We start from the raw sequence: 13,720 nt of genomic DNA on the forward strand, positions 1-13,720 counted from the left end.
GATGCTGTGCTTCACAGGGTGGTTTGTGGGTCTCTGAGCCAAGAACTGAATGCCGCTTGATTGTCTGTGACCTGGGGAGAACAAGGCCATGCTGAGTCTCCCATTCCTAATAGTTCCAGGGTGCCAGAATGACTGATTCTGGCCTAGATCTGATGTATGCACACAATCACCCCTATTTTTTTTTTAATACGGTTGCTGCTCTACAGTAACCAGTAGTCTCTCCATTTAAAAGAACAGACTGAAGCCAACTTGGCATTTTTATTCATCAATAACAACTAAAGGGAACTTATCCAATCACTTTGGCTGGCATATTGCGGAAGAATGATGCATTGATCCCCGCTGACTGGCTGACCTCTGAAGTCTTGTCTAATTCTGCAATTCCGGGCCGAGTGGTCTCTGAGCTCCCGTAAGGCTCAGAGCTGCTATGTCCGGGTTCACTTACAGCCCTCTCAGAGTGCATTTCTCTGTGTTCCTTGCTTAGAGCTTCATGTGATTGATCCTGTTGCCCCAGCAACAGTTCTGCTGGTATCTAGCACTCTAGCAACACTGGCCTCTCACTAAATACCTACGTAACTTTTCTTCCTGGAAGCTCACAGTTCCTGGCCTCATCCTCTCCTGGTCTCTCAGGGCCTACAGCTTTTGTGTCAGGACTGTAAAATGGCCCCCAAACAATGAGCTGAATCACTCTAGAAGCAGTTTTGTACCTCTCCTCCTCACCTGGACATAAACTATGTATATTAAACCTGAAGTTAGATTACTGAGATAGTGTGGACGAATCTCCTGCTTTGTATAATCTTGGATGAGCTTTTTTTTTTTTGTACTAGACACATGTAAGTTCACCCTCTCATCTTCCCAACAATTTTTCCTTGTCCTCCTTCAGACTAATGTCAGGTGAGGCTCTTGCTTTGCATGAGGTCTGTCTGTCTGTCTCTCCGTCATTCTGCTTTACTTGTGAAAGGATTCAGAGCACTGCCCCTGCCCCTCGCTTGTTTTGGTTTCAGTGGAGACAGGCCAAGGCAGTGGGTGGCAGTGTGGGGTTCATGGAAGGGATGGAAGGTGTGGAAAGGGAAACTTGGGTTGTGAGGGGAGTAGGGGGTCTCCGAGGATTGAGGACAAGGTTGGGTCTGGAAAACACAGCCTTGAAGGCACTGCCTGGGTTCTTTGCTTGTTCTGATCTTCGCTGGCTGGATGATTTGGGGCAAGCGCATTAACTGTACCTCTCTGAGATACTCACCTAGTCTTTAAGACTGTTTGGAGGATTGAGTGAAGTAATAACATATGTGAAACACTTAGCTTGGCACACAGTAAGTTACTCTTCAGAATGGTAGCTTTTGTTATCATTTCAATGGATAATATAATAATATTTATATGACCATTGGTGAAGAAAGAACTCAAGGGAAAAGACCAGGCATAATGTCAAGATTTTTTTTTAGTATAACAGAGCAGTTGTATTTGCAAAAGGATCAGCTGGCAGCAGCCCATAATTTTGATGAATTAGGAAGCTCTACTGGAGAGATAAAAATATGTTAAGCAATAACCGGAGCTATTTAGCAAATTAGGTACAGAATTATGCAAGAGCTGAGCTTCTACATTTTGACCTCTCTGAAGCCTAAGTAAGGATGTTCATCTGTAAGACTATAACTGCACTTAAACTGTAAATAGGTTTCTGTTGTCTGGATTTTTAACTTGCATCATGATCAGGTTTTAAATCACATAGAATTGATAAAAACAATAATAATGGTTAACATCTGTTGAGCATGTGCTATAGGCTGGATATTATCTGCCCATTTGACAGATGGGCAGGCTGAAGCAGGACACCTTAGATAAATAGTCAAGGGTCAGCCAGCCAGTCGGAGCACTCACCTCCAGAACAATACGCATTGCTGCGATCCTTGACCGCGCCTCCCAGATGAATGTAGATCATCGCTAGAGTTCCCATCAGGGGTGATTTTGCCTGTCCCCCACCCCTCCTCCAGGAAGGTTTCTACTTAGAGGCATTTTTTAATTGTCATACTAGGAAGGTGCTACTGGCTGCTCACTGGAGGCACCAGAGATGTTTCTAGAACATCCTTCAATGGGCAAGACAGTCCGCCACAGTAAAGAATTGTCTAGCGTTTACTCTAGCATTAAATTCGGATCTTTGTAATGCCCTTGTTTACTTTGACAACATCTAAGGCATATGGATTGTTTTACCTTAATTCAGTATGATCCAGGTTTAACATCTGAAACATGCCAGGATTCTGCTGCTTTACTTAATGATTTCATGCAGAATAAGTGACCATATCCTCATTAATAGGGGGAAGAGTGTTCTCAACCTGTTTACAAAACCTAGGAGCAATGAATGTTACAGCTGCTCTAAGGACTAAACTGGGGATTATTCAAATGTTAAAACTGAAAAATAAGCTGGTTTTCAGGGTGCGAACTCACTGGTATAAAAGGAAATGCAGTTTCCCATGAACAATGTGCTGTTATTTTTAGGCTTCTGTAGACCTCCCTGTCTGCTGGCACTTTTGTCTCTTTTTTTTCCTGGTTCAGTGGCAGGAGTGGGGAGAACAGAACACATTGCGTTTGAAAAAGATGCTTACAAAACCCATACCTGGGTTTAAAACCCCTCTTTTTACTCTCAAACCCTAGTAACCTTATTACCTACTTTCATAGTTTTTCCTTCCATCCTCAGCCTGGTTCTTGTCTTAATGAAAGCACAAGCTGTATATTGGTATTTAAAAAAATAGAACTTCTTTTGTCTCCCCGCCCCCCCCCTCCAAAAAAAACCCAGAGGCAACCAAGTTATTGTGAAGTTTTCCAGGCTGGAAAATAATGTGCATTCCTTGCAAAATGCAGAGTTTAACCCTACATTCTTGTAAGCTGCCATCCCAAAGAGCAACGTGTTGTGCAGTTACTACAAGACTGGAGGGGAAAGATGGTGAAACTCAGAAACACGAAGGCCCAGCCGAGGGCTTTTCTATCACTGCAAGTTGGTTCACAGATTTTTCCCTGTGGAATCCAGATCACCTTGTCACTAAAATGCAAAACCCCAAACCCTCTGGGATTCTTGGGAACCATCATATATTCATTTTATTAAGAAAAGCCAGTTTGGGAAGTGGTGCTGTGGCTCAGGTGGTAGAGCGCTAGCCTTGAGCTGAAGAGCTGAGGGACAGCGCCCAGGTCCAGAGTTCAAGTCCCACAACCAACCAAAAAGAAAGAAAGAAAGAAAGAAGGAAAGAAGGAAAGAAGGAAAGAAAGAAAGAAAGAAAGAAAGAAAGAAAGAAAGAAAGAAAGAAAGAAAGAAAGAAAGAGAGAAAGAAAGAAAGAAGAAAGAAATTAAAAAAAAGAAAGGCCAGTTTTGCTGGGTGCAGATGGCTCATACCTATAATCCTAGCTGCTCAGGAGGCTGAGATCTGAGGATCATGGTTTGAAGCCCACGTGGGCAGGAAAGTCTGTGAGGCTCTTATCTTCAGTTAACCAACCAAAAGCTGAAGGTAGAGCTGTGGCTTAACTGGTAAAGCACCAGTCTTGAGTGAAAAAGCTAAACGACAACATTCAGTTTCTGAGTTCAGTTCCCAGTACTGGCAAAAAAAAAAAAAAAAACAACAACACACAAAAACCCCTGACAGGTCACTTTGCTGCTCTTGAATAGTATCATGCACAGGACTGAGTGAACAAAGCGGAGGTGGAGCTGCAGGTCCATGGGACAACTTGGCTCCCAGCTGCCATCCGTGAAGTGCTGGTCATGTCACACGCTGAACTGAACTCGGTTATCCTGTCTCACCTCCACTCTGACAGAAGGGTTCTATGTTCACTCCACTTTACAGAAGAGAAAATCGGGGCTTAGAGGGAAGCACAACTCTCATAAGGTTACAGATAGGTAAGGGCCAGGCTCAGAGCTTGAGTAAAGAACGCTCTGACCACCTCACCTCCCACCAGCCCCAGCTGGCATGGAAGTGTAATTTGCTTCTTGGCAGTAAGGCTCTGGCTCATTAGAAAGAAATATAGTAAAACCAGATAGAGAAAAGAAAGAGTTAAATCCCAATATTATAACAATAAGCTGGTCAGTTTTTCAAATAAAAACAAGTAAAGTCAACTAAAATGAACTTAAAACTCTTAATTATACTACACCTCAACTTTCTCTTCTGCAATGGTAATAGTCATCTTTACTTATAGCCCCGGACATGACATTAATTGCATCGGTATTACAATGCAGTCACTTTCCAGGGAGCTCTTAAAATCATCAAAAAACTGTGACCACGTTCTCTCAGATATTAACCGTAAACAATATGTCATAAGAAAGAATTTTATTTTTTAAATCATCCTGGAAGATAAGACAAGAAACCAGAACAGAAATCAAATGCGGTTTGATGGTTTGGGGCATAGGGTTGATTCTGATTATGTTCGTCAGTTCCTCCCAGTTGGTGAAAAGTAATTTAACTCAAGCACAGTAGAAGAGATAATTTAAAGTGTGGTCCGCCCGTGTCTGTTCTGGGGAGGGCCACGGGTGCCAACCAAGCGAGTCATCTGCGAGCCCGTAGATGTGGAAGGGAAGAGTGTCCCAGGAAGGGCCTGTGCCAAGTGCGCCTTCTGTGTGGTGGGAAAGAAACTGGAAAGAACTTTTGAGAGAAAAAGCAGCGAGGCCCAGGGAGCTGGGAGGGGGAGCAGGATTTAAGGAATTTGAGAAAGAACTAGTCAGTGTTAGCACCTAGGATTGGAAGGATTGGAAACTGTCCACCGGCTTTTTCTGGCTAAGCCCTTTCTCCTGCCTATAAAAGACCCACAGGAAAGCGGTGGAGCTTGGAGCTCTGCGGGAGAAGGCAGAGCTCCGGAGGGGAAAGGCGGAGCAGGGCAGGGCTTTAACAAGAGCAGGAAAGCCCATGGTGGGATGGAGAACACTCCGAGGTGGCCGGAGCACTTCTTTGCTTTGACGGGATCCCTGGAGACAGCCAATTCTGAAGAGAGGGGCAGAGGAGGAGGGAAGGGGAAGTTGTTGGGAGAAGATTGTGAGGAGATGGAGAAGGGGCGGGGAGCTAGCATGCAGAAGTGGACAGCAGGGCACACAGCACCAGAGGTCCATCAAGTCAGGACGCCCTTCCTGAGTCTTTGAAGGACAGGATGCTGGAAACGGATTCATCTCTGAAGGCGCCACTAACTGCACGACTTCTTTCGCTGTCTACTTCGCGTGGGTCCATCATCGGCGGTGTTTTACTGTGTGCCTGTCGAGATGTTGGCCTGCCTGTTGGAAAGCTCCGTGAGAAATGATGGATTTCTGGATAGCTCTTGGAGTGGATGACTCCAGTGTTTCTTTGAGAAACTTAACAGGGCCTTCATCTTGAAAGTCTCTCGCTTGGAAAGGTACATGAGACAGTCTTCTTTCCTTTCTGTGGCTCATGACCATTTGAGTCATGTCTGCCGCTTCTCCCAGCTGGCTCCAGGTTTCGGGAATAAGTGCCAGAGCCTCCAGGCCTGCAACATGTCTAGGGTGGCCGGAGACCCCAGGAGCCCAGTGTGGAAATCACGCCCTGTCATTATAGATCCTGTGCGTGTTCAGTGTTCTGCATGGCAGGCTGACAGACCTGGCCGGGGGCCGGCTGAGGAGAAGCTCTTGCGTTATATGGACTGTGTGGCTTGTGAAGGAAGCTGTGTTTAGACCCGGCCCTCCGCCACCCACTCTCTTGGGTGAGGAAAGAAGAATGAGGAGTCAGATAACATGCTGGGGTGTGCTGAGCCCCTTCCCTTCCCTTCCCTTCCCAGCTCTGCCCCTCCCTTCCCAGCTCTTTCTATCTATCTGATGTCTTGATCTTGGGAACTTACCATCCTGACAGAAATCAAGGTGAGGAGGGAGGGCACTCGACACACTCGTGGAAAACAGGTTAGGGAGAAGAGGCAAAAGGCTTACTTAACAGGACTTCACAGTTTGCAAAATGGCTTCACCTTCCTTATCTCGTGTAATTATCTCTATTGCATAGATAAGAAAACTGGGCACTGAAGACGTGAAATGATTTCTTTACCTAGAGCCACAGAGATACAACTTAGATCCAGATCTCTGGCTCCTCCTTTGTCCTTTATATAAAAGGCGAAGGCATCAGCAAGTCCTCCTGCTAGAATTACATTAGTGTTGTTTCCTTTTAAGCACACCATGATTACATTGCTAGATTTTAAATTACAGTCTGTACTGAAAGAGTGTTCCATAAGTACAAACTAATCACTTAAGTCATTTAATTCAGCTTAATTCGTTTAATTCAGCTTAGTAACTTCCTAGTTTCTTATGTAAATAAAATATTGTCCACCTACACAGGAACCAATCAAAATGTTTATATAAACATATAGAAGAAATGTAATAGGCTAGATTCTGTAGTAGAAGGAAATACTACCCAGCAGCGATCTTTCAGCTACCTTACACATTCGAATCTCCTGTGTGGGCCCATATTCGGATTTCCTAACTCAGTAGCTCCGGGATGGCTCCCAAGAATTTGAATTCCCAGCACATTCCTGGATGATGCTGATCCACTGCTCCAAGGACCACAGATGGGAAATCTGAAGTGTTATTTCCATCTGGGAGAGTCAGAGATGATACCGTAGAAATGTTCCCCAGGCAAAGTTTGAAGAATTCAAAGGAGTTTACCTATTGAACTGGGCAGGATATCATCGTAGGCAGGTGGAAGGCATACATAAAGATATACGCAGGCAGGGGGACCTCAAGGTATTTGTTATTATGCTATCAGAGAGAAGGGCATAAAAGGGAGAGAGGTATGAGCTCCTTCCAAGCCAGGCCACGCAGGCTTTGTCCCGTAGGCTTTTCCGAGCCACTAAAGGATTTGCAACAAAAGAGGAAATTATGTCAAATTTGCATTTGATAAAGTGAATTATTCTAGTGTCAATGTGAGGACTTGGAAGAAATTCCCCTGTTTTTACTTAAACATGAAAAAGCTCCTTTGAATATCTATAGCACCAGGAGCAGGATGTAGTAAAATGTATGCACATGTGGGTGCAGTCGTTCAAACAGTTAGTCAGTCCTATGTGCATCATCTATACACAAATCAAAGATATTTTTCCTCCTCATTGCTTATGGGAGCCAACACTCCCAGAAAAGGAACAACCAGAAGACAAGGTGGTATTTACTGAGGGCTGGAAAGAGAAAGGTCGGTTAGAATGAACCGTCAGCCAGGGCTGGGTGGAGAAAGCAAAACACAAGCTGGCCTATTTGTGTGGCTTGAGAAAAACCTTGCAGCACAGGTGAACTCAGAGTCAAAGAACAAAAGAATCAGTTACACTTTGGCCTCACTGGGACATGGAGAAGCTGGAGGACTACTCAGCCTTTCATGATAGGCTTCCTCTTGAGATGTGGTAGAGAAAAGTGAGGGAATTCCACTTGATTCTACAGGCATCACCTCGAGGAATTAGATAAAAGGAATGTATTAGAGTACTGTCGTGAAAAGGGAGTACAATATAAAGCTTTTCAAGTAGCTGCAGGTCCTCTCTTTTCTCATCACCAAGGATAATAGGAACCAAGGGAACTAACTAAGCCTTTTCATTGGGAGGCCCAAGGCGGGACAGAGGTGCTGGGCTTTGGTTCTGATAGGCTGAAGCAACAGTACTTGCTGCTGGCTGGTGTCCTGGGAATGAGGTAAGGTGGCACTCTGACAGCTCTGTATAAAAGGCCATCTGTCCTGTAAATTGGGTGGAAGGTCTTTTATTCCAGCTTCCAGATGGTAGAATCTTGCAAAAAAGACTTCCTGGGTCACGTGCTTACTCTCAAGTCTTCAAATAAGTAAACGAGTTTCCAGAATGTTTTCTGGCTTATTTCCTATGCATTTCCTCACTTGACAGCTTGCTCTGCTCTATGGCCATTCCTTAAGGCTTACCTTCTGTCCTGATAAAGTGTTTGTACTTATTGAAAAAAATCGACACATTGCTCCTTTTTTTTTTGGTGCCTTTACAAATAATGATGGATTTGCCCAGAGATTGGGTTTCTGTTGAATGGGGGCATTCCATATTTTTTTTTTGGTCAGTCGTGGGGCCTGAACTCTGGGCCTGGGCGCTGTCCCTCAGTTCTTCAGCTCAAGGTAGCACTCTACCACTTCTGTTTTTTTCTGCTTATGTGGTGCTGAGGAATTAAACCCAGAGCCTCATGCATGGGAGGCAAGCGCTCTACCACTGAGCCACCTTCCCAGCCCATTCCATACACCCTTAAATGTATTCACAACTGTCATTTCCTGACCAACACATCATCTTCACCTTTGGCCACTCTACTTCTATTCCCAGGAGCAACACGTAACTTTTTCTTAAAGGTGATTTTGTTCCTTTACATGCCTATGATTCAAAAAGTCCAAGTATCTCTTTACAAAAGAGGCGCGGCTCCCAACGGCACGCTCGGTGGTTCAGGCCCGGGCGCCGCTCAGCAGGCAACACTGCTGTTCACTCCATTCCCTCACGCCGCAGGGAGCCGTGCGGCTCAAACACAAACCTCATCCAAGGAAAACTCTGTGGTCAAATGCCAAGACTTGAAAGTAGGCTGAACAAATCAGAGACCCTCGTGTGTCTGCCTTTGGATTGGGAGTAGGATATATGCTCTGGAAATTACAGGTAACCGCCGACCCATTTAAATCAGCTGTATCTCCAGCCAACGCTGCCAGCTTTATGGCATCTATCATGAACTATATTGAAACATCCTCTGAAATTGCCTTTCTAAAATTGGGCCTTGGAAGAAAAGTGGGGGTTGGGGGAGAAAAGGAGGGAGGATTAGACTTTGCCAAAGGGTGTATACAACAACCAAAACAAGAGTCCCCGATTTTAATTGAATGACGGACTGTGTAATTATTTAACATGTACCAGCTGGTCTCAAGGAGCTACCGGATCCCTTAGAGAGCTTGTATGTGGCTAGAAGCGTGACATCACTTAGTGGTATCAAGAAAGATGCCTTTGCCACCTGTGTCCTCCCTGACCTTGCAAGAACATAATGTGGAAGGAAAAGTCAGCTGGGGTTCATTTTTGGTTTGAGAGACAACCATCCCTCTCTCTGCCCAGGCAGTGGATTTCCTAGAGCACCTGTAGTCTCTGAGGAATGGCCCAGAAAAACAGAATGGTATTGCATCAGATAGGTAAAGGTAATTTCTCTAATTAGTCAGGAGAGATCTTATTTAGTGTTTCACTCAGGAACGCTGGACACGGGTGTGTGCCGTGCAGTTTGGCAAGCTGACAGTAGCTTCCTCCACCCCCACGCTGGCCCCGCTGGGCCGCTGTCCTGTGGCTGCAAGGCGAAGCTTCATCTATCATTTATCGATGCTAAGACCGCTCCAGAACCTTCGTATTGAAAAACGCGTTCTAATTACACAGCCCTCTTCTGCGATGCTGGAATAATCCTAATGTCTATTCTCATTTCATTTTTCTTTTCCAGTAAATATTTTCTCAATCCCACCCCCCAAAAGAAACAATTTGCATTGGAGAAGTAACTCATGATACATGCTCATTTATTTAGAGGTAGAGAGCAAAGTGGGGTTTTTTCCCTTTAACCAAACTGCGTTTTGCCAATTAAAATATGAGCATGATTGAAGACAGTCCCTTGCCTTCGATTAAAGAAAGAGCTCATCCTATTTATTTTGTCTTAAAACACCCTTCTCGAAAGAAAGATTGATCGGTATCAAATGTAGTTCCCATAAATCATCGCTATTGATTTTACATTTGTTTGAGCGCTTCGGATTTTGTGCCACCTGGTGTCATAATTTGTTATCCTGAGAGCCAGTCCCCGAATTGGCACTGGGACACTGAAAGGTGCTTTCTCTCCTTTCAAACTAATCTATACACGAAACAGATGAGCTTTCAAACACAGACCCAGCTCCCCTCCCTGGTGATGTCATCACCCTGGTATTTCCTGTGGAGCCTCCAGGGGCCCATGAGTAAAACCGGCCCCCCGGGTGACCGTGGGGGGCTTTTGCAGTCAGTGAGTATCCCTGCAATCATACTCACTTACCTGGAGCTGCAGAAGCTCAGTGCTCCCTTAGTTGACTTTGACGCATTAAACTGGCCCTTAGGGTTCTATTATACCAAGACCTTGGCCATCTTCAGTAAACGCTCAAGGCCAGATCGTTCCAACTTTCCCCAGTGTGAGACAGAACTGTGCTGCCTAACACCCCCACCGTGTTCAAGGTCTCTGTGACTGCCTCCATGCTAATAGGCAGAAGAGAGCAGGCTGCCAGACTGCTGGAATCCCACGAGGGTGGGTGAGCTAGCCTTCTTTTGGGTGTGCCTTTTGGCTGGCGATTGGAGCGCGAGCTTTCCTGCTATTTATTTTTTTAGATGTTTCAGTAGTTGTACCAAAGGGGTTTCCAGTCAAGATGTCGGATTCTGAGTGCGCGGCATCTGCATCAGCGTTCCTGCCCCCCGCATTCAGTGCTCCCCATTTTGAGTTGTTGCTTTACAGCCTTTCTCCTCTGGTTTTTTCTCATTCAGTATTCAGTCACGTCACTCAAGACCATCCCCGAGCTCTGCCGACGATGTGATTCCCAAAATGAAGACAGACCAGGTAGGTGTGGCCCCTCGTTCTCCTTGCACTGAGCTGAGTGGGAAGGTCCCCCGGGACAGAGGGGTCCCCGCACACTGGCTGCCCCGCGTTCTGTGCTCTTTGCCCTTTCTGATGTCTCTCTCCATGGACTCCACCTCCCCACCCTCACCCACCAAAGCCGGCCAGGCCCGGGGAGTGCTCACCAGGAAGGCCCTGGCTCTGTACAGCAGCGAGTAGGTCTTGGCATGGCCAAACCACAGTGTATGCAGCAATTTACAGAAAAACCGAGAAACCATTGGTGACAACACATAATGACACAGGCGCCAATGGGGGAAAAAAAAGCTTTCCTGGAGGCTTTGATTGCCCATCTGGCAGGAGCAGCTCGAGGACAGGGCTGTGACACGTGCGGCCCGACAGATCTGCAGCCAGGCACACGGAGACAGCCAGGAGCGGGGGACTGCACACGCAGCTCAACAGGGAAACCCGAAACCAGCTGCCTGACCTTTCCTCCTTCCACCCGCGCCCCTCCCCCAGCCGGAAGAAGAAACAAAAGGGACATCCAGGGTTGTCTTTCCCTCCATAAATCAAACTGAACCTCTACACGGTTCTCTCTGTGGTGAGCAAAAAGAAAGAAAAATAAAGAAGGATACTGGCAGGAATGATTCCCTCAGATGAAACTATGAAATGATGTTTTATTTTTTTTCTCTCCAAGTAATCACTCTAAGGCATCTTCATTAACCTTGCCCCAAACTGAACCCCTTCTGCTGATAGTCACATGACCCTGAGATGGCAAGCTGGCAGGAGGATTAACATAAACCTCAAATTACCAGTAGCAGGATTGAAAATAAATAGGCGTGTCTCACCTGGCTTGCCACGCGTGGTCTAGGTTTCTAGCTGGAAGGGCTTTGCCACACTAATGCACCTTTGTCTGGAATGCTTGTTTGCTTTTGGTATTTTGCCTAGATGTGACAAGAAAAATCAGTCTTCCTAGGTTTGTTGATTTTGTGGGTTATGCGTAAGGGTGAAAGTAAGGCAACCGTGTTGGGGTCAGAGCTGTCACAGAAGATGGTTTCAGGCTCAAATAGAATTGTGTGTGTGTGTGTGTGTGTGTGTGTGTGTGTGTGTGTGTGTGTGTGTGTGTGTGTGTGTGTGTATCTGTATCTCTGTGTGTATATGTTAGTACTGGGGTTTGAACCCAGGGCCTGGGTGCTGTCCATTAACTTTTTTAGCTCAAAGCTGGCATTCTTCTGCTTGAGCCACATCTCCATTCCAGCTTTTTGCTGATTACTTGGGGATAAGAGTGTCTCCAATTTATCTACCTGAGCTGGCTTCCAACCTCAGTCCTCAGATATCAGCCTCCTAAGTAGCCAGGATTATAGGCATAAGCCACCAGCACCCAGTATACACTTCCTTTTCTTTTTTTTTTTTTTCTGAATTGTATACTTCAAAATGCTTCTGTTTCCACTGAGTGTAAGAGAGGATTTCTGCAGTGTCCTTTCAGGATTTCTCTCCTCAAGGTGGTATATTTTTCCAGAGCTGGAGTACTATCTCTGCCCAGACTACACTCTGCCACAGAGCTACCAGCCTGAAGACCTGGGTTCAGATTAGAATTCAGCCATTGCTCACCAACATGACTTTGAGTCTGCAACTAGTTATCTCTAAAATAAATAAAACATTTCTGCCACACACACCAATTAGGTTCTGTACTGGAGGGCACCTTCGAAATATCAGATTTTCTTTCTTTTTTTAATTGGGGGTATAAGAGCAAGAGAGAAAACAATCATAACAAATATCTCATACACTCTGAGGAAGTAGGTGCCATTATGTGCTAGGTACTGTGGCGGGCACTTTCCTTACATTAGCTCAGTGAATCCTAACACCCCTGTGAGCCAGGTTCTTTCAGGTTATTTATATTATAGATAAGCAAAGGGGAAAAACAGACTTTAAGTATCTCACTTAGAACCTTACAGTGATTATGTGATAGAGCTGCATCTCAGACTATGAGGAGCCCTGTGCTCTACATATACTACTACCTTTCAGCTAGCTGGACGTAGTAGTAGTAGTGGTTGCTATTTAACTTTGGGACATTATCCTTTTAAAGCTTTTAAAATCAGCAAACAGCCCCCCACCCCCTACACTGACACACACTGCCTCAGTTAAATAGCTACTCTGACCGAGTTAATGAGAATAAACAGCAATTTTGACAATTATTTTTCCTGGGTCTGTCTGGTGTGTTTCATCCTTTTCACATCTGCAGGTCTAAGCACTTCTGCAGTAGCATGGTTAGACTTCTTCTGTGGTAGAGGAGGTCAGGATGAAGTTAAGAATCTTTTGAACTTTACACAGAGCGAGAATCTAGTGTTCAAGGTGATTAACAATAATTAGATAGGACAAGAATCTGGTGTTCGAGGGAAAGACTCACACCTCTTGAAGGAGTCACACATAGAACTCCAAGTGGAAGGACCATTCGTGGGCTGAGAAACTAGAGAGCTGGGCCTTACCTGCTGCATGCCTGAAATCCAGCCACTGGAGAGGTAGATTGGAAGAGGGCTCATCCTGAGCCATAGCATAGCAAGATCCCATGGGAACCAGTGAGCCAGGTGTGAGATTGTTTGCTTGTGATCCTAGCTACGTGGGAAGCAGAGGCAGGAGGTTCTCATTTACCTAGGAAAACAGTGGAGACCCTTTCTGAAAAATAACTGAAGTGGAAAAGGTGGGAGCATGACTTAAGTGGTGGAAGGAAGGAAAAAAGAAAGAAGGGGAAGGAGAAGGGAAGGGAGGGAGGAAAAGAGAAAGACAGGAGAGGAGGAGAGAGAAAGAAAGAAAAGGATGGACAGAAAGAAAAGAGAAGGAAGGAAGGAAGGAAGGAAGGAAGGAAGGAAGGAAGGAAGGAAGGAAGGAAGGAAAGAAGGAAGGAAGGAAGGGGAAGAAAAGAGAAGGAAAGGGGGAGGAAAAGAAGGAAGAAAGGAAGGAAGGGAGGGAAGTAAAGGAAGAGATCTGTTATAAAGCTCTGGTGCAAGGTCTTTGAAGGTGACTGGGTCTCTCCTCAGTCGAAGTTCAAGCAGAGGTGACCGTGACTCCCAGCCCTGGGGTCGTCGGCTGTACTTCATCACCTCCGTGATGTCCTAGGCCATCCATAAAAGGTTAACTATGCTGGTGGCCCTTAACTGTCTACTCCCTGGTCTCAGACTTTTCCTGTAACTGTTCCTCTAGACAAAGGACACCGAAGCA

The 13,720-nt window shown here is 45.6% G+C and overlaps 1 protein-coding gene across 7 annotated transcripts in view; it reads left to right on the forward strand.

Annotated features, from left to right (window-relative positions):
* Positions 1–13,720, forward strand: part of LOC138819667 (synphilin-1-like) — a 132,098-nt gene that overhangs the window by 69,718 nt on the left and 48,660 nt on the right. For all 7 annotated transcript variants that reach the window (XM_070011158.1, XM_070011159.1, XM_070011160.1 and 4 more), the window contains exon 3: positions 10,438–10,510. In XM_070011158.1, the coding sequence (XP_069867259.1) occupies positions 10,438–10,510 (73 nt within the window). The remainder of the gene's footprint in view (positions 1–10,437; positions 10,511–13,720) is intronic.

This window comes from Dipodomys merriami, unplaced genomic scaffold, assembly GCF_024711535.1.
Source record: "Dipodomys merriami isolate MVZ:Mamm:240054 unplaced genomic scaffold, mDipMer1.0.p SCAF_81, whole genome shotgun sequence".
Lineage (NCBI taxonomy): Eukaryota > Metazoa > Chordata > Mammalia > Rodentia > Heteromyidae > Dipodomys > Dipodomys merriami.